The sequence below is a fragment of the Peromyscus californicus genome, unplaced genomic scaffold (genome assembly GCF_007827085.1).
Source record: "Peromyscus californicus insignis strain IS unplaced genomic scaffold, ASM782708v3 Scaffold_7__1_contigs__length_154581171, whole genome shotgun sequence".
Lineage (NCBI taxonomy): Eukaryota > Metazoa > Chordata > Mammalia > Rodentia > Cricetidae > Peromyscus > Peromyscus californicus.
In genome coordinates, this window is record NW_026294595.1 from 114294137 (window position 1) to 114311616 (window position 17480).

General features: G+C 40.7%; 1 protein-coding gene across 1 annotated transcript in view; it reads left to right on the plus strand.

Moving 5' to 3' along the window:
• Sptlc3 (serine palmitoyltransferase long chain base subunit 3) overlaps window positions 1-17480 on the plus strand; it is a 113749-nt gene that overhangs the window by 55688 nt on the left and 40581 nt on the right. Inside the window, exons 7-8 of the mRNA XM_052724293.1 lie at window positions 5823-5928; window positions 13903-14122. Coding sequence (XP_052580253.1) covers window positions 5823-5928; window positions 13903-14122 — 326 coding nt within the window. The remainder of the gene's footprint in view (window positions 1-5822; window positions 5929-13902; window positions 14123-17480) is intronic.

Here is a 17480-nt window from a genome sequence, read left to right on the forward strand (position 1 = left end):
ACTGGGCATGGCTTGAGCATATATGAGACCTCAAAGCCGGCCTCCACAGTGACACACTTCCTCCAACAAACCACACCTACTCCAACAAGGCCACACTTCCTAATAGCACCATTCCCTTTAGGGGCCATTTTCTTTCAAACCAGCACAGGTACTAAGAATCTCTCTGTGTTTTCTACTGAAGGAAGTGAAACAGCCTATTCCTAGGTTAGCTCACTACATTTCATAAAAAAGATTCTCCAGCTATCCAGCTTAAGTTTAGGAAGCAGCTCCAACCAGGGGCCTGAGTGTTTATTCTTCACTGACTCTAGAACAGCTTTTAACGTTCTTAATTAGCCTATGTTAATTATACACAATAATGTGTGTAGCTTAAGTTTTCCTGCCTGGCCCACAGTCAGGACAAATCTCTATCACCTGCCAGTCCCACAGCCCCTCAGACCCAACCAAGTAAACACAGAGACTTATATTGGTTACAAACTGTATGGCCGTGGCAGGTTTCTTGCTAACTGTTCTTACAGCTTAAATTAATCCATTTCCATTAATCTATACCTTGCCACATGGCTTGTGGCTTACTGGCATCTTCACATGCTGTTTGTCATCGTGGTGGCTGGCAGTGTCTCTCTGACTCAGCCTTCCACTTCCCAGCTTTATTCTCCTCCTTGTCCCGCCTACACTTCCTGCCTAGCCAATGGCCAATCAGTGTTTTATTTATTGACTAATTAGCAACACATTTGCCATACAGAACATCCCACAGCACTTTCCCCTTTTTTTTTCAAAAAGGAAGGTTTTAACTTTAACAAAGTAAAATTACATATAATTTGGGAATTTGGGCGTAGCTTCTCTTACTACTTCCTGCTGGAGGGGGGCGCTGTATCTTATGGGGATACAAAGAAAATTTTAGGATTATGGAGTAGTCCATGAGGGTGTATCATCTGAGCCAGTTGCCTTCAAATCATTCTGGATGTTGGATCATCTGGGCCATGGTGTCATCGGAGACCTTTCAGGGGGTCTTGGCTGGTCAAACCTGATGTATCTTAATCTGGAATAAATCCATAGCCTCTGGCTTTCTGTGGAAACAAAAGCAGAGTCTCCTTTCCAAAGTAACATATCCTTACATCCAAATTTTGAAGTCAAGGTACCTTTAAAATATTCATTTTGGCATAACTCAACAGCTTTTACAATCAAATGTTTTTCTGCAGTTAAAAGTCCCAAAGACAACACAATCCAGATTCTCAGTGTAATATTCATCTTCACGTGGCTTATTTTTCTATTAATTTTACTGTCTCTTTAAAGACTTTATTTTTTAAAACTACGTATTTGTTTCTATAACTCTATATATCACCTTTTTTGTCTCTTTCAAGTCTACATATATTTTACACACATTTTAAACTATTACATCTGAATCTGTCTTATTGTGAATCTATTGCTTTAAACTGCAGCAGCTGTGACTGCTGGCTCCGCCCACCTCAGCTTCCCAACATGGCTACGTTTACCACCAGCTCTGGGAGCTATCGTGGGTCTATGCTTTTATCCAAGCAGCGTGTATCCCAGAAACCTCTTTTTTTGTTTTGTACTAGCAAAGGCTAAATCCACCACGCAGCTTAATGTGCCACTTGCAGAGGCCTCATTCCTGCCATACGGTGGCAGGTCGAGCGCACACTCTAGGAACCCATCAGTAGCTCAAACCGGCAGCTGCCGCTCATTTGAGAGAGACAATTAGGAACTGTTTTTAGCTCCGTTTTAGAATCTTTTTTCTCAGGTTTTAGGTGGAAACTCTTGCCCCACGTTGGGCGCCATTTGTAGCTTAAGTTTTCCTGCCTGGCCCACAGTCAGGACAAATCTCTATCACCTGCCAGTCCCACAGCCCCTCAGACCCAACCAAGTAAACACAGAGACTTATATTGGTTACAAACTGTATGGCCGTGGCAGACTTCTTGCTAACTGTTCTTACAGCTTAAATTAATCCATTTCCATTAATCTATACCTTGCCACATGGCTTGTGGCTTACCGGCATCTTCACATGCTGTTTGTCATCGTGGTGGCTGGCAGTGTCTCTCTGACTCAGCCTTCCACTTCCCAGCTTTATTCTCCTCCTTGTTCCGCCTACACTTCCTGCCTAGCCAATGGCCAATCAGTGTTTTATTTATTGACTAATTAGCAACACATTTGCCATACAGAACATCCCACAGCAAATGTGTTTTATTGTGACTTTTCATATATGTATATAATGAATTTTCATCATATTTCAGCCTAATGAGTCCCCTTTATACTTTCACATCATTGTGAATCAATAAATTTCATTAGGATTGCCTGCAGAAGCATGGGTGAAGGGTTATTTATAAGGGCATAAACAAATAATCAGTGGCTACACCACTGAAGAAAATCCTGCCCCGCCCCCCCCCCCCCCAGGCCACTTTAACCTCCTACAAATACTCAGGGAGGAGTGAAGCTTCCTGAGTGCCTCCCTTCTAATAACCCTTTCTGAGGATTCTGGAGCATTTTGAAGAAATCTGGCAACTAGGGTTTTCACAAACTCCACTAGAATCCTCTCCCCATAGAAGGCACTACTCAATCATTTGTGGTTTACGGATTTGTTTTTTAATTTTGGAACACTCATTTTTTATTTTTAATATTTCTACTAATTCTTTGACAACAATTTTTATCATATTGGCCCCCTCCCCTATTCCTCCATATCCATTCCCTATTCCATTCCCACCCAACTTTGTATCCTCAATTTTTTAAACCCATCAAATTTGTGCTACCAGTCTACCTTCAGGTATGTGGACATTGGTTGGAGCACAGTCAACCTACCAAAAGACACACCATTAAAGAGAACTAACTCTTCCTTTCCTGGCAGCTATCCTTACCTAAGGATGGGATTCTTCTGTGTCCATATCTCCTCTCCATTTTTAGAATTTTTAGAATTTTTTAGAATTTTTAGGAGTTTTTAGAATTCACAGCTGGATAAGACTGATGATTACTTTTCTCCTCCAACAAAGTACATAGCACCTTTTAGTACTATGAAAATAGGGATGAAACTTCCAGGCTAGAACCAGCTTGCTCTCTCCAAGTTCTATGACTCAAATATGTAGTGTCTTCAGCAACAGTTTCTTACCATTGAGTTCTGGAAGGTAATAAAAACAATGACAATAGCCTGTAGTATTGGGGGTTCTATGGGAACTTACTTGCCAACAACTCTCATAGAGGCCATCCATTCATGACACTAGTGTCTCTATTTGTTAGTTTGTGGCGTCTAGCAAGGGCATTGCTGCCCCATTACCATTAATTCCACTTAAATTCTTTCTGTATATGTTTGTATTTGGGGAAGCTTCTACATAGCATATTCTCAAGAGTTTTTCGGAAGGTCATTAGTGTTAACTATCCCTCCCAGTATTCCCTCTTCTACCCTGCCCTCTCACACCCATTCAATGCGTCATGTCCCATTATTCCGGAACCTTTATACAGAAATGACTTTTAAAACAAATATTATTTTATACCATTGCATTAAAGTAACTTCTAGTTTATTTCAATTGGACTTACTTTTATCAGGATGGCATTAAAGCCACCCACATCATGTCTCATTCTTATTCATCATCTCTTTGTTTATTCGTAAGCTAATAGCCTGCAGTAGATTATAGGACAGAGAGTCTGTCTCCTCTGTTCCCAGGGGTTCCTTCAATGGTCAGCCTAGGGTAAAGTGAAAACAAGCTAGCAATACAGGTGAGGATATATGAGCCCTGGGAATTTGAAACGGGAAAATTGCTTTTTGTCTCCTTGGCTGCCATCTAGTGGTGAGTGATGTGGCATCGGCTGAAAACATTCAGAAGAGAGGAGACTCTGAAACCAAAACGAAAAATACCATTTGCTAAGGACACCTTAGCTCCAGACAAAATACAACTGTCCTCTCTAGTAACTCTTATCTAGATCCTTTCCTCCTCGTGGTCCATGTTCTTTATCCACAAAAATAAAAATGAGTTGATCATCCAAAATTGATGTGATACTAATACTGTATACTTAGACTAAGACCAAGGAATGGTCCCTGCCTTCTGTGGAGTAGAGACATGAATGCTAACAACAAGTTAGGTGATAAGTGCTTCGAAGAATAATCGATTAGTTATGACAAGAGAGAGAGAGAGAGAGAGAGAAACACTTGCTCAGGTATGTGTCATTGACAAGTCGAAAGTGGGGCTTGGGTGATGAGTAGATGCCTTCCAGACAGACAAGAGGCAAAAGCAACATAGGAGAGCAGGAGGGTGTGTGTTGAGGACAGCACAGAAGGCGTCTCAGGGAAGACACCTTCAGAGACTAGCTCATGAAGGGCTTCCTGAGACTCTATTAGTTTATTATCATAACAAGAAATAGTTTTAAGACCTCAGCAGCATGCACTGAGTAGCACTTGTTTGTCATTCAGCAGTCTGGTTAAACTTAAGAAACCTCTCTACCTGTCTCTCATCTTCCACTGGGGATAGCCAAGAATCAGTGGGTTTTCTTGAACAAAAATATATAGTACAAATACAATAAATCTACATAAACATGCACATTAATCTCTGTAATTTTTCACTCATGTTGGCTTTAAAGTTGAAATTCAAATAACACATAAAAACACCAAGTAGCTGAGTTGATTCCTAAGTCCTTCCAAATGGCCTCTTGGCTCAAGCCTAGTCATCTTCCATTTTCACTATTTTTGATTTTGCATTAAAAGCAAACAGGGATGTTCTACCAGCCATTAACCTTTCATCCTGTCCTGCATCATTATGGAGCTTGAGAAAGTGGTACAAGGTCTCTCACATAAGGCAGTAAAAATTTGTGGTTACAAATATGGAACTTAGTACAACTTCAAAACCCAACTTTGCCATTTACAATCATAGGTCTTAGACCATTGGTTCTCAACCTGTGGGTTGTGACCCCTTTGGAGTTGAAAGACCCTTTCACAAAGGTCACATATCAGCTCTCCTGAATATCATATATTTACATTACAATTCACAACAGTAGCAAAATTACAGTTATGAAGTAGCAACAAAATAATTTTATGGTTGTGGGGTCATGACAACATGAGGAACTGTATTAAAGGTTCACAGCATTAGGAAGGTTGAGAACCACTGCCTTAGCTTATGAAATCCTCTGTGCCTCAGTTGCCTGACTCACCACATAAAGAACCTATGGTACCTTCTCCACAGTGGTCTTGTGAGAATTAAATGACATGTGACTAAAAATAGCATTTAGAAGGATATTGGGCACAAAAATGGGGCTTGGTAATTGTCAACTACTAGCAATGTGTCCAGAGCTCACAAATATTTCACACAGGACTGCCAATTACTTCACAACCTGAACAGTGCTAAAACATCTGACAGTTCAGAATTCAAGCCCCCAAGGATAATGAGACCTCTAGCACCACGCAGGTACTCTATGCAAACCCTAACAGACTTGGATCTAAACAACTGATGAGTGGTTGTTTGTTTTATCTATCAGAGTTCAGCTTTCTCCTACCCACAAAGCCTCAGCTTCACTCGATACTGGTCTACAGCACAGACTTCCAAGTTATCTCGGGTAGGCGAAGAGAAGCTTAAATAAGCCTTAAACTGACTCAACCTGCTCGTACAGACAGAACGATTCATCCGACCAGAGCTAAGCTTTAGTGGAAAACAAGCCCCAAGTACCCCAGGTGTTCTCTTATTCCATCCTTGCTTTCTCCGTCCAGGTCTGAGTATAAATCTAAAACTTAAAAAAATAATAATAATTCTGACAACCTCGCAAGAAACAAAAAAAAAGGAAGGTAAGCCAAAGGCACTCTCATAACTCAGTTTTTCTTTTCACATTATTTAAAGATGTCCAAAACCTAGAGAAGCTCCTGAGAGAAGCTATCATCAATGGCCAGCCTCGCACAGGCCGAGCTTGGAAAAAGATTCTCATCCTGGTAGAGGGCATCTACAGGTATGTGAATAACTGGAGGCATTTGGCACTCAGAGGCTCACAGCAAGCTGCCCAATGGAGAAAAGACGACCTTTCTGGCTAGGGAATAAAGGAGATGCTTGTAGATGCTATAGAGGAACACGACACAGAGCTACCAATAGAAGTGGCCAGATCTGGGGTCTCCTGTGTTTTCTACAGCTCTGTGCACCTGCTGGAACACTTGAGGACTGACATGCTAGTGAAGCCTTCCTTAGAAATGTCCTCATTGATGATCTGTGTTGCTTCTTTCTAGTACCCCAGCATTTGAAAGACCTTTTGTGCCTGGGCTATTCAATATTCAACATCAGGATGTCCCAAGACATGTCTGTCACAGATGTTTCAGTGGGAGGCCCCAATCCCCCTATGTGGACAGTGAACCCAAGCACCTACTTCAGGCATTAATCAAGTAGGTTAATGACTGGCATCAGAATACAGGGGCCTAACCTCAAGGGCAATCCCTCCTCCATAGTGGGGATAGCAGTGTACTGATCTTAGCATTTGGTGATATTCTCAGGACTATTCTCCTGCCCTCCTTAAGCTGGGCAGTAAAATACCTGCTAAGTCATTCAGAGCAACACTTACACTGCTGGCTGTGATTGAATTTGCCTCATTCTCTTTCTAAATCGATGACCGTGGCTCAAATGGAAATTGCATCTAAGCATTTCTTCTGTCTACACCCTATTCCGTAAGCCAAGGAAACATTATCTCAGAGTGCCCCTTCTTAAATCAATTCCAAAACAATCCCTACAGCAGAGAAACCTGGGGCTATATCCCCTCTGAGTTTCCGATGAAGACCTGAAATATAAAGGGAGGAGGTGAGGGCTGGATAAGCCCCAAGCAAAAGGACGGCTGCAGAGGATCCATGAGACCAGCAGCAGCAGCACTGTGAGTCCTCCCTCTGCAGCTGCTCCTCCTCTGTACAAGGAGCAAACACTGCGACATAGACCGTGGACTGTTCTCTAACGTGAAACCTCTTCAACTGAAAACAAATGAGATTATGAAGAGATTATCTTTATCAATCACAAGCGAACACTGTCTGTCATAAGTCAATACCGAGGAACAAAGAAACGTGCCCTACCCCCTTCTTTGGAGGGGGAAGGGGCGAATTATCCCAAGTCGAAGATAATATAAAAACCGGAGTCATTTTTTTAATTGTAATCGATTAGAGTTCTGTAGTTGCAAAGACAGCAGTTCATAGTACATCACTTTCCACACCTACATCATTATTTCCTAACGTCAATCCCAGTAATATGCAGTGCTTACAAAATCCCTAAAACAGTGGTTTAGAAAGCTGGGGTGATTTTTGCCCCCATCTCCAACCAGAGAGCATTTGTCAGGTGTTAGTGGTCACACATGTAGTAGAATACTATTGACATCTAGTGGGGAGAGGCTGGGAATGCTCCTGAACATCCTGTAAAGCACGAAGCATTTAGAAGAATTCTGTAGTTCAAAACAGCAATAGAGCCAGGGCTGAGAAAGCCCTACTATAGGATAGTTAACTACTCATTGTCTTGAAACTTGAACTTATAGGAAGTCATCTCATGCTGAGCCTATGCCATTATAATTTTAAGTAGCAAGCTTTCTCCCTGTGTGGTTTGTAGCAGCTGCCAGCCTGAAAGGGATACAAGCAACCCTTATCTAAACACCTGTCATTCAGGCTTGGAGTCATGGTACGATGAATTGGCTGAGGGAAGGAAGACTAGGCATCTCCTTTAACCAGAGTCAAAAGAACACAATTTCAAACAAACAGAACTTATCTCCATTAAAGGAAAGGTTATGTTTTTAAGTGCTCGGCTAGTGGCTGAAATTAGAGGTCCATCAGTGTTTTACTGACAAATATTCCCATCAGAAACCACTACAGCAGCCAGATTTATTAGGGGCTAGGCTAGGCTTTGCCCTATTCTGTTGGTGGGGGCAGGAGATATGCAGGTGTAGACTTCTGACCCTAAGCCAACAAGGCACTAAACTACAATTTAGCAATGGCAACTCTCAGTTAACTATTGCTGTGTAACAAACCACTCCAAAGAATAAAGTTGTACAGTGACCATTTCTTATTTTCCTTGGTCCTGTGAGTCAGGTCTGCTGCCACACACAGTATTCATTGAGCTCATTCACAAGACTGCAGTCAGTCAAGAATTCAAGTAGGGATGGAATATCCAAAATTACCACCTCATTCACACGTTTAGCACTGGCTTTTGGGAGGCGACTGGGGTGCCTTTTTCTCATTCACATGAATCTTATTTTATTTTATGGGCACCAACACCAGGACTTGTGTCATTTGGTGTTGACACAAAAACATCAGATCATCTATTCAGATCTTCCTTACAACATGGCCTCTGGCTTCCAAGACAGAAAACCCAGAAATTTCCATTGTTTTAAGAGAGTGGCCCAGAACTAATGCTGTGCCCTGTTGACCAGAGCTAGCCTGGATTCCAAGAAAGGAGAATTCCACTTTAACTCTCGATGGGAAAGTTAGATCATGTACAAAGCCATGGGAAACATGCAGGCATCTATCTTTTTGCATCAGTCTATTCAGATCAATCAACCTAGCATGTATACTGAGCAAAGTTTCCATGTCAGAAACATGCTGCCACAAAAAAGCTTCCTCTTCTCTTCTCTTCATGATAATTATGCCACCTCAACAGCCTCCATAACACCAGCAGCCTCAGGTCTTCCTTAGTAAACCAAGACTAGCCTAACATGAACTCTTGAGCAAAATTCCAGTTGGAAAGCTCTCACTTGAGCACGCCAGTGTAGAACTATCACCAGAAAATGAACTTGCTTTCCATAGGATTTTCCAAAGTGTCAGGGTTGGGAATATGAGATCAATTGTTTCCAAGTCTACTTCTGTTCCTGAGAAGTGTGTCACAGACACATACCTGGTTGGTAGCTACCAAAAGCTTCTTCCACATTTTAACTCCTAGGGTGGTCTGTTGTTGTTGTTGTTTATCTCTTGTCTGCCCCACGGGTAAAGTACACCACCACATCTTGCTCACCCACAACAATATTTTCATAATTCTTAAAGAGAAAAGTTAAGCTTTCAAGTCAGAAAGTTTCAAGGAGGCTTCAAAATAGAAATGTCTAGGTGACTAGATTAAGAATCCAGAATACTTCACAAAATTAGTAACAATCAATAATAATTACTATTGCCATATCCATGGGTGTTCCTATTTTTGTAGAGAATATAGAGAAGTCAGGATTTGGAGACAGATCTGGGACCTAGATTCAAATCCTGGCTGGGACCTAGATTCAAATCCTGGCATTGGTCCCCATAGTTGTGTACCCTCCATAGAACATGTATGCAAGTACTAAGATCATATAAGCCAGTGTCTGGCAAAGAAAAAACCCAGAGAAAGCCCACAATGAAGAGTATCTTCATAATCTCACATTTTCAGTTGGAGAGGCTTCAAGTTGGAAAACAGTAAACTGTCTATGTAGTAAAATTGTTTGCTCTTCTTACGAAAAGGATGGTTACAGAGGGAGGACTCGTTATGCCCACGTGTTTACTCCTTGCTAAACATTCCAAGTGCACAATATTGCACAAACCTGTTGAGATTATTATAAGGATGAAGAAACAGAGGCTCTGAGGCCTAAATAAACTGCCCCAGGGAAGATTAATAAAATGAAGCAGAGCTGGCATTAAAAATCAAGTGGTTCTGATAGGACAAAGACTCAATGTGGGTAGAAGAGGAAGCCTATTTGTTGACATCCAATTTGTAAACACTAAAAGTACAAAGTCACTCTGACTTAAAGTAATCCTGTTTAGGCTTCAATTTCTCCATCTGTAAATTAAGGGGGTTGAAAATTCAAGTCTAAATGCCCGTGAATCCACAACTTAGAGTCTAAAAGTCAAATACTATTATTTTAAGGTTCTAATCTGATGTCCTCATACTGTGTTAAACACATATTGCTGTGGGTTGGAGAATACCCCTCCAATCCTAACTGTGGCAGCAGTCTGAGATCTTCCCAAAGGAGAAGAATTCACACCAGGACAGAGATAGCACAAGTAAATAATCAAGGTTTCTTTCAGCCAGAGAGAAAGCAAAAGGGAAGTACACCGTCTTGGCTCAAGGAAGAGCTGAACTGAAAGGTAACAATAAAAGACTGTCTCTAGCATCTCATAAGTCAGGGTCTACCATCCGTGGGGCAGTTTGGGATGGTCTCCTTCCTGGAATAGTGGAGATTTTCTTAGATGACATCCTTAAACTCTATTACAATTAGATACATTAGATGCAAGAATATATTTTTTAAATATATTCTTTTATATTTAAAAAAACCTAACTACCCATAAAGTTCAAGTTACTAGGAGAACACAAGAACTTCATGTTATTGGAGCTGACTAGCCAGGCCTGCCAAGACTAGCCTTGCTGTTTTTTTCTCTGATGCCTTGCTGTTTTTTTCTCTGATCCCTGTCCTTCTTCCTCTTATCGGGTCAAGGGGGCTGTACACCCAGCTAAATGTCCTCTTACTCCTCCAACTTTGTTGTCTTAGGCCTAAAAATCATTTAAACCCTAACGTCTGTTTGGACTACAGCATTGTTTCTGTAGTATCTGAGGAGAATAGATTCCTTATCAATTCGTAATGGTTAAGAAGTCTCAAAATCATTCAAAACCGTGCTGCTAGTAAAGATGTCACAGGTAACTTGGAACACAAACTAGCATAGTTAGAGCCCAAACTAGCATATCAGAATCCAATAGTATGAGCCAACCCTTCCCAAATCAGACCCATAAGCATATGATGAATTGGCAGAATATCTTGAGTCTAAGAATAGACTTAGAGCCTTTCTCCCTCAAACTGTGAAAATTGAAGAATAACTTCAGTGGTAAACTTTCTCCAATCCTCTATAGTTTCAACATGTAAAGACAAAGAATAAGATGAGTTTTGTCCTAACACTCTCCTCCCTCATTCTCCTTTTTGTCTCTCTATCCCAGTCTCTGTCTCTTCCCCCATACCTTTCCTCTCCCTACATCCTTCCCCCCTCCCTTTTCGAACCTCTTTCTCTCCACCCCCGCCCTTCTTCTCTTCTCTTTGGTTAAACCTTGGGCCTGCCCAGGAGAGTTTTGCACCATACAAGTTTCCTGAGCTGTGGTTTAATTTTTGGTTTCCATGTGGAAAAGAGGATGATGAGAGGATGGTTTTAAAAACATGTCTGGTCACTTCAGCTAATGCAATAAAAACCAAAGTAGTCATTTACTGACTTGTGGGTTAAAGAGTAATTCAAGTCCCTAGGCAGAGCCTCAGATTAACTGATGACATTATCTTTATTTATAGCTGTATTTTATTTCTTTTTCTTCTATTAAAGTCAAAAGAAAAGCAAAACCTTTCATCCAGGAAAAAATAACAACATGCTATGTGTTTTCCTTTATTGCTTTTGGTCTTGTTTTGACAGAAACTAGTGATGATAACACAAAATAACTACTTTATACTTTCACCCAGACGCATTATCCCTCTATAGAGAAAGGTTTTATGCAAATTCAATAATACTGAAAAAATGAAAACAGTGTGGATGAATATAACTATACAAAAGCTGAGTTCCCTTTAGGACTCTATGTGTGCCTGGCATTAACTCCAAAACTCAGCAGTATTGCAGAGTCATTAATCTTGGAGGAAGAAATACAAACCAGGTGGTCAGGTCCTTACATCAGCTAGAGCAGCCCATGGAAAGATGGCTAATTAGCTGTGGAGACTGTCTACAAACACTGTTCAATGTTAACTTTGCCTCCTGCCAAATTCAGTTCCAGAAAAAAGGAATAGCTATTTGTGTCATGTCAGGTTTCTAGCATATTTGTGTTGCCAACTTACAGCATTTTAAAGACAAGAAAAATCTAAGAATTTTGAGGGTTTGAAGCCATTTATCCTGTTTGACTCCACATGCCTTCATTTTAGAAGATTTAACACAGAACTTTGTTAAAGGTCCCTGTTTTCTCAAGTCAGACCTCAGTGAAACTTTCTCCTTCCAAGCTCACTGAGTACCTGGGATGATCTGACAGTTGACAAGCATGAGTGCTCGCTATTCTGAAGATCCTGTGAAGACGGCTTCATCATCATGCTTATAATACATAAGAATGAAGCATAGGATAATGAACATCATATAAGCTGCCCAAGACCAGTTTAGAAAGTGCTGTGGCCACAATCTAAGCCCAAGGGAGGCAAAGAATAATATTGCCTCCTCCTCAGTGGAGACAACTTTAATAAGCAAGAAAGTTAAAATAGTGTTGGAAGTAACTCACAAACATGCATAAGAGAGGACCATTTGGTCTTCCATTAAAATCAGAACTTGGCCATCCAAATGACCTTGTGAAATACCCACATGCTGTATCATTGATGGTTAAATTCAGCTCCTTTGGTCTGGGTAGCTGTGACACTCAAATGGACTGTTTTGACTGAATCAACCTAACACTTAAGCTTATTTTTTAATGTATTATATACAATCTAATACCTAACAAGGGAGGATGGAGAAGTTCACCACTCTTCAAATGATCAGTCTGTAACTAAATCGAAGGGTTGCTTGAGTTGTTTGACAAGCTGCATTGTGTTGTGAACATAGGAGTCCGTTTTCTTAGAGCCAGACTATCTGTACAGTTCATGCTGTGCAGTGCAAAAGCTTTCAGTATTCTGAGAACCAAGCAGAGCCAATGTTCTTTAAAACCCATTGAGATCCAGAGGTGGCATGTAAATATAAAATTTAATTTTACTTCCTAGTTGGCTTTATATTTACCCTTCTCTAAGGACTTGAAACATATTACAATTTGCACTACCATGGAAAATAAAACACCTAGATACTCTCTTAATCACTATACATACTAAAATTGGGACAACAGAAATTAGCATGATCCTGGGCAAGCATGACATGTCAATCTGTGAAGTCAACCATATTCTTTTGGGAAACACATAGAATATATAACACAAAGAATAAAGCTTAAACTGGGGATTTCAGTTAATGTAATTGGCTCAATTCAAAATTGACTCATCAAAGTATAATAAATGGCCCACACTAGTGGGTGACAATAATGTCAGGAGAAATTTGATAAGACTAGGGATACAAGAATCCTCAGTACCTTTTGCTCGGTTGTTCTACAAATCTAAAGCTATTATTAAAAAGTTCTATCACTATAAAAGCTTTTTTTAAAAAAAAAAAACTGAAATCTAAAACTTAGAAAACTAAAATAAATAATAAACTAGGTCTAAAGCAAAAGGATTGGTTAGTAGGGGTGAATCCCAAAATGTTGTCCTTAGCTACTGGTGTGAGCTTATCCTGGAAGCTTGTATGTATAATCGACCAGCCCTTCCCCCCTCACCTCTGGAACCTCTGTGGGAGGAACCCAGAATCCTGTGCCTTAAACTTGTCAGGAGTTTTAAGGCTTGATTCATTTCTGTTCCATCACTATGAAGAAAGTCTGATTTGTGATGAGTGCTGAGCAGGGATACTAAGGGATATTTTATTGTGTGATAATTAATACTATGATGTCTGAAGTTCTGTGTATTCTTAATTCCCCCAGTTTAATCTTTAGCAGTTCAAATGTTAAATTTAGATCCGGTGGGCGGGGTCAAATAAACAATAGCAGATAGATCAAAGTGGCTCAGAGTGGAGCACTTTTACTAAGAGTGGCAGAATACCTATCCCAAAAGCATTGATCGAACTGCAATAGTCAGCATTACAAACAAATTAGGTCCATAATATGGTAAGTTTATTTTTGAGTTGAGAACTAAGAATAACAACCCAACCCACTCAATCCATCAAATATAAAGTATTTTATTAAAGTAGCATGGACATGCAGAGAAGCCTTACAAGATTGAAAAGTTGTCATTGCTGAATAAAATATGCCGATAGAAGAGTGACAGATCCTCCTCGTCAGCAGGCTGACAGTGGCAGGGCAGGCTTTCTGTGAAGCATTAGAAGGAAACTAACAGATCTTTTCAGAAGGTTATTCACTACTTTTTTTCCTTCTGTGCTAGCATGGAAGGTTCCATTGTGAATCTGCCCCAGATAGTGGCTCTAAAGAAGAAATACAAGGCTTATCTCTACATGGATGAAGCTCACAGTATTGGTGCTACGGGCTCCCATGGCAAAGGTATCAGAGAGTTCTTTGGACTGGCTCCTGAAGATGTGGATGTATACATGGGCACATTCACCAAAAGCTTTGCAGCCTCAGGAGGCTATATAGCAGGGAAAAAGGTAAGAAGGAACTCCCAGTGTTTGTGTAGATCCTGAACACCCTAGGGAAGCAGGAAGGGGTACTTCTCTGAATTTCATGTAAATTTTGGTTCAGCTCACCTGTAACATCAAGAGAAGTGTGGAAAGAATAATCACATCACAACAAAATAACAATAGCAAGGGCACAATATGCAGAGTACCTTGGAGAGAGGTAACTCTGCTGGACTATGGGACATCTTGTAGAGTGATCATCAATCAGTCTTGTAGACAAGTAGTGGGAGGTTCAGTTTCACAAAGAGACAATAGCATACACCAAGCCACAGAAGTAATAAGGGATCCTATAAGAACTACAAGGGAGTGGGGTGGAGAAGTATCTAAGTAGTTAAGACTACTGGTTGCTCTTCTGGGTTCAATTCTTGGCACCCCATGGTGGCACAACATCATCTGTAACTCCAGCCCCAGGGATCTGAAGCCTCAACTGGCACTGTACAAATATGGTACACAGACATACATGCAGGCAAGATCTGTACACAATTTTTTTTAATTCAAAACTTAAAGAATTAAGAGGTGTGTGTGTGTGTGTGTGTGTGTGTGTGTTGAAAATAAAGTAAGTAATAGCAACAATTGGAAAAGTTCATGTATTAAAGAAGTTGGCCTTGTGGATTTTGCAAGTTGTCACCTAAACAACAACAGAATAAAAATGGATTTTTAAGATTATTTTTTTCTGAGAAATAACTCTGTTCTATAATGTTAGATAACCCATCTTCTATAATCTCAAAATGTCTGAAGATTTGGATCAGATGACATTACACTGTTAAATGATGACTGCCCCCATTGTCTTGTTCTTATATTATTACTTGTTAATGAAAAATAAAATAATAAGCATTTGGAAGAAATTTTTAAGAAGAAGAGAAAAAGAAAATCAAATATTCAGATATAGATCTAAGGGACAAAGAGGCTGTGCCATGTCCCTTTGAATGTGCCTTTTCCAAATCACAGCAGTTATTTTATACAAGGCTACATTTGTCCCAAACAGACTTGGTATAGCTCCAACTAGCAGGGCATTGTAGGCCCGAAATTAATGCATGGAGGTACTAAAGTATTATCTAAGCCAGGCAGTAGTGGCACCAGCCTTTAATCCCAGCATTCACTCAGGAAGCAGAAGCAGGCAGATCTCCATGAGTTTGAGGCCAACCTGGTCTACAGAGTGAGTTTCAGAACAGCCAAGGCTACACAGAGAAACCCCATTTTGAAAATCGGGGGTGGGGGGGAATATTTAAAATTTCCAGTTCCTTATCCACTCTGACCAGCAGGAATGAAAGTTCAGCCTACTGGTCAACCAGTTAGAAAAATTGGGGTATGTAGCAGACAGCTACTATCACTAAAAGCCAGTGGTTTAAAACAACATATTTCATCTTGGCCACTTACCATGAGACATACAGATGCCTAAAATCCTGTTTGAAGTGGTATTTGCCCTTCTTTAACTGCTGCTTCCTTCCATACTCAGAGCATTGTGTTTCATCCTCCCTCCGGTGCCCTATGGGGATGAGCTAGGTAATGCTAGAAGCAGAGGGAATGCCAGACCCTCAAAGACTTCTAGGGAAAGGTTGCTATTTCCTTCCTAACTGTCACATCAGTGGGATCAGAGGGTCTTGGGGTGAGGAGCTGTCTATTCCGGGTTACCTTGCCTTGTGAGCCCTTGATTGCTTTAGCAGCAGTTCTGAGCCACAAAACTTTTAACCAAGCGTAACTCTGTTTCCTGAACCAAAGGCACCTGAATAAACTGAAGCAAGCAGATCCTTGAAATGTTGTCAAATTTGTTGGATGTCACATTTTTCTCCTTGGAGTGCCTTCATTTGATACCTCTTTTAAACAAGGGCTTGGGACTAGCAGCAGGAGGGACGGTTCCCTGGGATCCTGTCACATGTTTTCTGTTCTGAAGGCAGGTGCAGGGTTTCAAAAGAGGAATACTCTTGTCTACATGACTTCTAATCCTGTAGGGTAGAGATTGAGCAATTGTGAAAACTATCATTATTACATGAATCACTCCTACACTCTTTTTTTTTTTCCTTCTCCTAACCCATGTTTTCCTGCAGTATCTCAATTAACCACCAGGTGGCATCATGAATTAGAGTGTGTATGACAAGGTTCATTAGCCAAACATGGCTGTAAAACACCAAGATACAAAACCTTGAAGACACAAGACAGAATTCAGTACATGGAGGTTGAGCAAGAGAACGGAGGCCACAAACCTCGAAAATAATCAAATTGGTTCAAAACTCTAGAAAAAGATAAAAAATACTTGGATCTGAAATCTCTTGTTAATCTTGGTGTGCAGACAATATTCTTTTATCAATTATTTATTTATTTATTTATTTATTTTCCAGCCAAATCACAGTTTCCCCTCCCTCCCTCTTCTCTTCCCAGTCCCTCCCCACAACCCCCTCTCTCCTCCCCTACCTCCAGTCCTCCTCATGTCCCTTCAGTAAAGGGCAGGCCTCCCATATATATCAGCCAGCTGTGGCATATCAAGTTGCAGTAAGACTAGGCACCTCCTCTCCTAGTAGGAGGAAAGGGTTCCAAAAGCAGATACCAGAGTCAGAGACAGTCCCTGCTCCCACTGTTAGGAGTCCCAGGAAAAGACCAAGCTACACAACTGTAGCATATGTGCAGAGGACGTAGGTCAGTCCCATGCAAGCTCTCTGGTTGGCTGGTGAAAGACTTTTTTTTTGTCTTAGTGAGGGTTTTTATTGCTGTGAAGAGACTGTGGCAACTCTTTTTATTTTATTTAATTAACATTTTTTCATTTATTTTACATACCAACCACAGTTTCCCCTCCCTCCTCTCCTCCCGTTCCTTTCCCTGACTCCCACAGACAGTATTCTTAATAACTCCAATGAAGATGTTCTAGGAATCTTTGTGGAGTGGACCAAGAGCTGAGTTTTGCACATTAGCAACCAGAAGAATCGTGCAAGTGGAAAATACTGGGAAACAAGTGAGGGAAGGAAAAAATTCTCTTGGTGCTAAGATCTCACGGAAAGCAGAGGTGTTATTGAGGTCTCAGTTTTCTTTCTTCTTAAGTGTACTACAAATTCATCTTGAATGAGGGGTAATTCCAAGCTGAAGCAGTTTCTCAAACAACCTATGAGGTTTTCTCTTTCGCTCTTTGAGTCTGAAGCTCTGTTCACAGTGAACACTTCACTCAGGAGGACATCCTTCCATGATGTTCTAGGTGAAAAGTCTAGATAATCACTTCACTTTTCCACTTTTAATTTCTATCTCTCTAATCTGCTGGGGGAATGTGCTCAACACTGCTTACCCTCTGTTCTCCTGAGCATGATCCTGCATCTTCTTGTATCTCTGCTGTTGCCCAGTGGCT